General features: G+C 39.3%; 1 protein-coding gene across 2 annotated transcripts in view; it reads right to left on the reverse strand.

Annotated features, from left to right (window-relative positions):
- LOC101849445 (protein white) overlaps positions 1–9196 on the reverse strand; it is a 70534-nt gene that overhangs the window by 40286 nt on the left and 21052 nt on the right. For both annotated transcript variants that reach the window (XM_005094283.3, XM_005094284.3), the window contains exons 9-16: positions 8955–9031; positions 8467–8538; positions 7458–7560; positions 6507–6608; positions 5456–5484; positions 4645–4750; positions 3809–3940; positions 3106–3198 (exon numbers count right to left, since the gene is read on the reverse strand). In XM_005094283.3, coding sequence (XP_005094340.1) covers positions 3106–3198; positions 3809–3940; positions 4645–4750; positions 5456–5484; positions 6507–6608; positions 7458–7560; positions 8467–8538; positions 8955–9031 — 714 coding nt within the window. The remainder of the gene's footprint in view (positions 1–3105; positions 3199–3808; positions 3941–4644; positions 4751–5455; positions 5485–6506; positions 6609–7457; positions 7561–8466; positions 8539–8954; positions 9032–9196) is intronic.

Genomic DNA, 9196 nt, shown 5'->3' on the forward strand with positions numbered 1-9196 from the left:
TCTCTCTCTCTCTCTCTCTCTCTCTCTCTCTCTCTCTCTCTCTCTACCTCTCATTTCTAAGTACACACTAAAGGAAACACCCATCCCTCCTGTTTACCCAAGCACCGACAGACCTCAGAAATCTATTCTGACAGGTATGGTGAATATTGTGTTTCCGCCAACATCTATTTGTCGGATGCGAAACTGGTAAAATTGAGGGCCTTTAAACCATGTGACCATGTGACCAGGTTGAGTGTTGCACCAAAGTAGTTTGTAAAGTGTCATTTGTGATTATGTTAGAACACGACATATTACACGGAAGAAGCAAAGTTGTACTTCAAAGCCCTGTTTTCATTGCTCATAAATAAAGTCACAGGATAATGGTTTATTGGCTTTCATGGAGAACTGGGTTCTTGATGTAGTTTTGTATCATTCATAAGAATAATATCACGACGGTAATTTGTAACGTAACGCTGACCATGCACATTGTAAAAAGCTACACATTTATTGGGATCTCAAATCCATAAAACAATTACACAAACATCACAACTTGTTTGGTTACCCATTTGTGATGTTTAGCTCATTTTTTGTATTCACGTTTGCATGCATGCCTATATTAAAGCGGAAGCTGATGTTTCGGTGAAAAGAATTATGTCAACTTTATGGTCGCACCAAAGATAGGTTATTATTCTCTTGTTGTCGGAGGCACATTGACCCAAAAACTGCCATTCATTGCTAGGAAGAAAAGTAAAACAACGCAACAATCACAACACAGGGAAAAAAAAGGAATAGGACCAGCAGGTCTTTGTTGTGTCCTCCAACCACCCACTAAAATAAATATGGAAATATTCTGTAAGACTCCAAGCCATATCCGAATGTCTGAGTGTTCCAAACGGAAAGAGATAAAACAGGAACCCACTCAAGGAGGGGAAAAAATGTCTGGCACCGCTCTGCACACATTTTTAGAAGCACCACTTACCGTTTCCGATTCTGCCTTCACACTAAAATACAAAGCCCCCTGCACTAACGCCTCCCTTTTCTTTCCCCTGCCATTATGCCCGAATTTTTGTCTCTCTGTCTCTCTCATAATCATCTTTGTCTGTCTGTCTGTCTGTCTGTCTGTCTGTCTGTCTGTCTGTCTGTCTGTCTGACGTAAATCTATCGATCTCTCTGTGTCTATTTATCGCCCTTTCTCTCTCTATTTATCGCCCCTTCTCTCTCTCTCTCTCTCTCTCTCTCTCTCTCTCTCTCTCTCTCTCTCTCTCTCTCTCTCTCTCTATATATATATATATATATATATATATATATATATATATATATATATATATATATATCTCCGTTTTCCCCATTCTATCTATCTATCTATCTATCTCTCTCTCTCTCTCTCTCTCTCTCTCTCTCTCTCTCTCTCTCATTTTCTCTCCTGTGAGTCTTCTTCCTTTCTTCTTTCTCTCACCTTTTTGTCTCTGTTTCTTTCTCGCTGTATAACAATGCACCGGTTAGATAATTCGCAACAAATAGTACAACCAAGAGCAGCAAACTGAGAATGTTGGAAGACGCTCGATATCATAAAGGGGAGATCAAGATGATTGAGAGACAAAGATGCGATGAGAAAAGGTAAACGTACAGGTTTCAGGATTTTAATATTTCACTACCCATTAAATCTTAACAGATAGTTTTAAGCCAGCTCAATCGTTTACAAAGCGGAAATCCATGATCTGATGGAAGTGCCATTTGAGTGTCACACAAGGTAGAGATTTTCAAATGACCTCTGCTTTCGAAATATAGATAAAAGTATGTAATGTCCGAGCACATACACATAAGTGTTTTGTATTTTTGTAAGTATGTATGTGAATCGACTTCCATATGCAATGGTAATGTACTGGGAGAACTATATGTATGGAATAGTGGAAAAAAATAAAACAATAAAACAAAAACAACCCAAGTGGACAATCCCAGGGACAGAATAAAAGTCAATATCACAAAGGAACCACAACTATGTAAACACCAAGGCCACCAAAGGTCAAAAGACTTCCCCATGAAGAAAAAAAAAGGACCATCTGGGCCTTGGTAGAGACTTCCTTACTAATGAGGATCTTAAGCCTTGAAACAGCTGAAAACAGGCTAATCCACTGCGTTTCCTTTATGCTTTTGTTGCTAGTCACCAGCTGTCCGCAGAACACAGCGGTGGACTTATTGTACAAAACGGGATATACATGTATGTATACCTAGATATTAGGCTCTCGTAAGGTCGAGGTTTGAAAAGCCGTCAGAGGCCGACGTTGTGTCCAGGGAAAGGCAATTATTTATTAACACAACGTGGGAATGGGTACCCGGCTATGGACAGCGAAAGATTTTGTCCAGTTTTTTTGTGTTTTCTCACGCCGTATGCTACACGTGAAGATGAGACTTTTTCTGAGTGTTCTTGGGTCTGTCGAGGTAACATTATAGTGCAAAGAGCACAGAGCTAGCTGTGGAGCGGGGACGTGCGCTGTCAAAAGAATAATCGTTATTATCATTGTCATTTTAGAAGGACTTTTTTCCTTGACGCTGAAAAATTGTGAAGAGCACAATGTCGACGTGAACATCACAATATAGGTCTCCTTTCCGAATAGTACTATTTAAGCTTCAAAATTCCCATCGAAAGTCAAAATATAAGAATATCTGTTCTGATCGTATAAAGAATAATTAGATGTTCCTTTCACTGGTTGACTCTCAGACGCTACATCTTGTTCCTACAAAATGGGTGACCAACGAATAGTTCGTTTTACAATAGATTTCTGCAATGACGAACGACCGATGAATTAAACTAATGCTGGTGTTTTATAATCTAAAAAGTCCGGTTGGGTAATTTGAGAGTAAACTGACCAACATGTTCAGAGAACGCCAAGGAATTTAGGCTCAATAGGCACTACAAAAGACATAGAAAACAGCGCAACACGACAAGCTCCGTTAATCAACCAGAAGACAAGAGTTATCACATGGGGCTTAATTTTTTTAGACGAGCTTAACAGCAAACTAAAAGCAGCTGAAGAACGAAGACAGAAAAGGGAAGTATTGGGACATAGAGGATTCTAACACCCAGATCACTTGTAAAAAGAAACAAAAATATATAAATGTCCATACCTCAGAAAATGTCTTTGTGAGGTAGTAGGTATCGACTCTGTACAAGCCCGTCCCGTACTCTCGAATGAAGATGCCAAGCTCCAAGGGAAACGACTGTTGATCGATCAGGGAAAGAGAGTTAGTGAGTTATCTGCCTTTAGTACGCCACAGTGAGTAGGCCTATGCATGCATTTACCTGGTGCCCTGACTTCAGTCTGTTATTCTATGAGGATGGATCCTGTTACACTCTCGTTACACTTGCATAATAAGTACCTACTCAGCTCTTCTGTTAGATTAAAACATGTTTATAAAACCAAATCTATTCAGTCCAACCCCTCCCCTTTTACCACTCAACCCTTTTTACACTGCAATCTGATACTTAATATTTACGTTCTTCTTTTACTTGTTTCAAGATTTATATCCTTTTCTCTTCCTCTAGGCCTCCCCGAAGCTCTATGAGAGTCACTTCACAAGCAAGAGTGTTTAGCATTAGCAGGCAGTAACTAACACACACCCTTTTCCCATCCCCAATCACCTTTCAAGGCATCCATGACGGCATTATGCAGTACAAAGTTGACACTTTGTGGGGAAATGTTAGAGTACTGCTTCATTATTAAAAGAACAATGCTAACATTGTCTTATTCTAATGAGACAGTCATTTAGGCATTGTTATGTTACAATACGAAAGTATTTTAGTATTGTTTTATATAATGGGTTAACTTACATTGACGACTGCAAACATGTTGGAGAAAGACGTGTTGGTGATGAGAAGAAAGATGGCGCCGTTGATGTCCTGGACACCTTTCTGGCTGATGTCTAGCTGCAGGTAAACGAGTCCCAGGATCACTGCTACCGTCTGTGGCACACATATTGTTGCACAGTTTTATGACACCATTTGACAGTACATTACATTGTGTAATATTATTCTTGAACATGTTCATTAAAACAAATATTTTATATACAAATAAAAATACTATGATTCGTGATGTGTAAAGATGGAATTGGATCTGAAGTCTCAATGAATTAACGATTACAAGGCATTGTCTAAGATCGTTCTAAAAAGTGAAGTGATTGAATGAAAATATTTTTGCCACCTTTTACATATTTATTTAGATTATTTCGGAGGTTTGCTGCTTTATTGCTGCCAGTCAGGGACGAATCGCTCTGATTAGAATAATATTGTGTCCTGACAGAAAGACGGATGCACTCAATGAAATAGACTTCCTCACTGGAGAACCGAACCCACACCTTTTGCTGGTAACCATGACGAGCCTAATACGAGGTGCACACTGCTAATCTGATTTATTTAATTCAACCAGGGCCAGCCAGATTGTCCGTTTTGGCACAATACGACAGATTCAGTTTTCGACATTGAAAAACAAGTATGTTTGATTTTGAAGATCACAGCCGATTTTAGTCCAATTCAGTCGAATGACAGCTTTTGCCACATCCATAAATGAAAATCAGGCTCGACCCGACCCACTCAAATTAAATGAATTGGTAGTGTGGACCTCGGTATTTTCATCATTTAACAGGCACCGGTAAAAGTGTAACACTCACAAATGTTTGCATGATCCTAACACGAAACAGAATGACGTCTCTGAAAGTGTTAATCCAACTTCTCCAGAACAGGTATCGGAACTGGGTGAACCAAGAAGACGCGTATCTGCAAACACAAGGAACAGACGAAAAAAAATACTATACGGCAAGAAAGATGTAAAGACAAACTGTATTTCTAATAATATTTGCATTTATTGTGGTACAGTATTTGTAGTATTTGTTGTAGGATAAATAATAATAATATTCCCGTTTCACACCCGCAGTGGGGATTATAATAGATACATTTCCAGAAAAGAGTGTAGGACTTAAAGAGATTAAAACGTCATTTTCAGAAATGTTGTCACTTAGGTGATTGAATCTCGTGGCTAAAAATATTCAAATTAGAGTATTAAAATGTTCATTTTGCCGCGTTTTCTATACCTTACGCTTGCTTTCCTGTTTTTCAAACGTTCTGACAGTGGTAGATAATTCCAAATATCCGTACCAATCAAATAAAACATATCGTTGGCGATGAAAACTTCTGGCTCCTTCTTCATGTTGTTTTTAGAATTCTGAGGGAAGAGTTTTGAATACCCCCCCCCCCCACTCCACCCCATTGAAAAAAATTGAAGTTAAAAGCGTCTTTCACTCGGACTTTGCGGTGACCCACAAATGGTCCCACAGAGATTGGAGAGCCTAGATGGGCATACTGGATCAAGTAAGCTCCGAATGGAGAGCAAACATTTATTTTCACAACGAGAGGTTCAAGAAGTTTCAGGACAACACAGAAACATCTGCTGCTATATTAACGAACAAAAGTTTATCACTATACCTGGACTCCCCAGCAGATGCTTCGTCCAACTGTAAAAAAGAAAGAGAAACATGATCATAATATTAATGATATAATGAACAAATCTTCACGATATTCCCCCATATAGAAAGCGTCCACTACTTAGAACAGTGCTTGCCAACCTGGGTGAAAACGCCAACTGGTGGGCGGTTTGGTAATTTTGGAGGGCAGTAGGCCTGTGGATTGCCCGGATAGTGTCAGGTATTATTTATTTACTGCCCCTCTTAGAAATACTTGCAGTTTGTGGATGGACGGTACAAAAATATTCGGTGGCAAATGTGGGCGCTGGTTGACAAGCACTGATTTAGAATGCGCTTCTAAACGTTACCCCTTTCACCTCTTTAATTTTTTATGGCAATGAATACGTCTTTTGGCCAGAATTCGTTAAAGAGTGTGGTCTTAGGCTTTTTTTATCCATAAAAGAAAGCAAAAAAACACAAGCAACAACAACAAAACAACAACAACTGATTTACCCACACTGACACACACAGTTCAGCTAAGCTGTCTTTTAACGCCACAGGAAATGACTAGTTTCCTCTCTCGCTTCAGGCTCGACTTAAACGCCTATAGCTCCGGGAAACATTTGTCTCGAGTTGGTTAATTTTCGAGGATGTGTGTGACTTTCTTGTGAAATTAATTAACACTATAGTTATATATTTATTTTTTACTTGTGCATGTGACTTGTATGTATGGGTGTTTTTTTCATCCTGAGAAGTTCATGACCTGTGCATTGTGTGTGTGTGTGTGTGTGTGTGTGTGTGTGTGTGTGTGTGTGTGTGTGTGTGTGTGTGTGTGTGTGTGTGTGTGTGCGTGTGTGCGTGTGAGCGTGTATGTGAGTGTGTGCGTGTGAGCATGCATGTGTGTGTGTGTGTGTGTGTATATATATGTGTGTGTGAGAGAGTGTTTGTGCGTGTGAGCATGCATGTGTGTGTGTGTGTGTGTGTGTGTGTGTGTATATATGTGTGTGTGTGAGAGAGTGTTTGTGCATGTATGCGCTTTGGGGAGAAGTTGTGGGGTGATGGCAGAGACTTACAATAGGATCATGTCTGATGGTTCTCGCCCTCTCCTCCAGGTCTCTAACTTCTTCAGTTATCTGTGCGGCTCCCTCCGAGTCCGAGAATGCGTCGCAGATGGCCTAAAGATATAAAAGGAAAATACAGAAAACTCGGAGAGTAGTATGGAATTCAAAAAAGACTAACAGAAGAAATGGCTTGCTTAAGAAACTAAATAGAAATTTCTCTTTTGATCGTTAATAAAGAAATTTCTAGAAGGACTTCTTGGGTACTTGTCTTCTGCTAAGAAGCCAAGGGCGCCTAAAATCTATGTTGCTCTAGTTCAGACCTTGTTTGTTTACTCCTTAAATGAAATAATCCCTTGCCAGTCGATGAATAAAACGTACAGAAGATATTCAACATTTTAATCTGAATTCACTGAAAAACCGTTGTCATCCCCAAAATTACTTCGCTTTTAAACTACCCTCTCACTCTCTCGAGTGTATGTGTCTATGTGTGTGTGTGCGCGCGCGTGTGTGTGTGTGTGTGTGTGTGTGTGTGTGTGTGTGTGTGTGTGTGTATGTGTGTGTAAGTATGTGTATATGTGTGTGCGTGTGTATGTGTGAGTTTATGTCAAAGTATGGGTATGTACAAAAAAAAGAGGGGGGGGGGGGAGTAGTCTGTATAGTATAGCGGAATCTTACTAATAGTTTTTTTTTAAGCGGTTTAAGATATTCTCGCATTTGTTTCGTATGCGAGCGATTCGAGTTCTTACATAGCCTCTGTTAAAGAATTAAAATTTCACTTTCGAAAATAGCCCCCACCCCTACCCCCGCTCTCTCTCTCTCTCTCTCTCTCTCTCTCTTCTCTCTCTCTCCCCCTCCTCTCTCTCTCTCTCTCTCTCTCTCTCTCTCTCTCTCTCTCTCTCTCTCTTTGAAAAGTCTGACTCCTTAAAACATTTATAACAACTCAGGTATGATAGCATCACTGACCCTTGTTCTCTCCCGACATTCTTCCTCCTTGCCAGGAACAATAGCAAGCGTGAGGATGTAGTGGTCTGCAGGATTGAAGTTTCGGGGACATGGACTCTGCATCCTAAGGAATAAAAAGCAAGGGTGACTTATCAATCTTTTTCCAGATTTCGATAGAGAAGGAAAAGGAAATGTTATGTTGTGTTTTTGTGCTTTCAAGAATGGACATACAATCGCTTAGCTACTTACTTGTGCTCTATCTTGCTTTATCACGATGTACGTTGTCATGATGATTGCTGTAATATCATTGGTTATTGTTGTCTACATCCGTTGATGACAAACCTAAAAATCTCTTTAAACAGTGATATAGTGTTTGTTATATTATATTGTTGTGGAATTTTTGCCATGCTCACTAAATGTTGATCTATGAGTTTCTTTCTAATAAATCAATCATTGCTGAATGTTAAAATTTGGTAGAATTTGTGCATATGTCTAAACTTTGATGATTCCTTTTTTATACCAGGATTAACAAGGTGTTAAGATTGGGTGAACAACAGGACGTTGGGTTAGGCATTTTGTATTTCTTCATTATGAATGGTTTCAGATGAAAAATTATATACAAATCTACTCTTTTGTCTTGTGTCCATTAGCTCTTATTCTTTGTGTCCCTTAGCTCTTATTCTTTGTGTCCCTTAGCTCTTCTTCTCGCCACAAGTTACGATGTAAAGGGTGGGGCACACGTCAGCTTCTAAAAGCTTTTAGGACTTTTTGGAAGATATTATGTTTCCTTGTTTCAGTACGTCCTTGCAGTAACTGTAAAGATCATGACCAGAAGCGAATGCTACATTATACCCAACACTACATGTATTTCAAACAAACCACAGAAGTTGCCAATTTTTTAAGTAATCGCGTTCCCCAAATAACAGTACTAATTTGGTTTGAAGTTGTAGTTTTTTGTTTGTTTGTTCTTTTGTAGGAAAGAAATGAAAAAGTAGTAGGCCCTGTTTCCATACCACCTCAGCTTTCTCACTTTTCAAAGAACTCCATCGCTGCATTCGGCTCCCCCAGGAACGCTGTCCTGCCTTCAGCCAAGAGAAGAATCCTGTAAATGATATTTTTAACACAAAAGACCGGTGAGAAATCGGTGATGTCTTAATTAAAGCAAACATGAGATACTAATTTAGTTCTTGCACTGTGAACATAATTTTTCATGTCCTTATCACATAAAACAGAAAGGGGGGGAAAGAGTCTCTGTAATACGACAACACATCAGTGAACCCTTATCTTTTTTTTTTGGAGCGCTTCTAAATCGGCGGTGTTTTTTTATTCTAAATATTGATATAATAGAGTGGATTTACTTAAGACGTAAAAAAAAAGTAACAGCGATAAATCTCTCATGTCCTCTATCTGGCCGACAAAAAGTGCCAGCTCCGCCGGTCTTGCCCCGTGAACGAACCGCCCTTGACTCTTATTATTGTTTATCTGGCTAAAGTCCGATGGTGATCACTGAAGACTTACTGATTAAACATACTATACAGCTCCGATGAAGGCTGGTGAATGGTGCATAGAATCGCTCGTCCTCTGGAGGCCATTTTCTGTAGAAGAAATAGAATCCACTTAAGGAGGCTAGACTCCTGACGACTGAATTATTTAGGAACGTTTTTTTTGTTTTTATTTTTGTATTCCCTTTTTGATACAATTATCATAAAAGTCTACATCTGCCCATTAAGATTTTGGAAACTTTGATCTTCAATTCTATG

The sequence above is a fragment of the Aplysia californica genome, unplaced genomic scaffold (assembly GCF_000002075.1).
Source record: "Aplysia californica isolate F4 #8 unplaced genomic scaffold, AplCal3.0 scaffold00079, whole genome shotgun sequence".
Classification (NCBI taxonomy): domain Eukaryota; kingdom Metazoa; phylum Mollusca; class Gastropoda; order Aplysiida; family Aplysiidae; genus Aplysia; species Aplysia californica.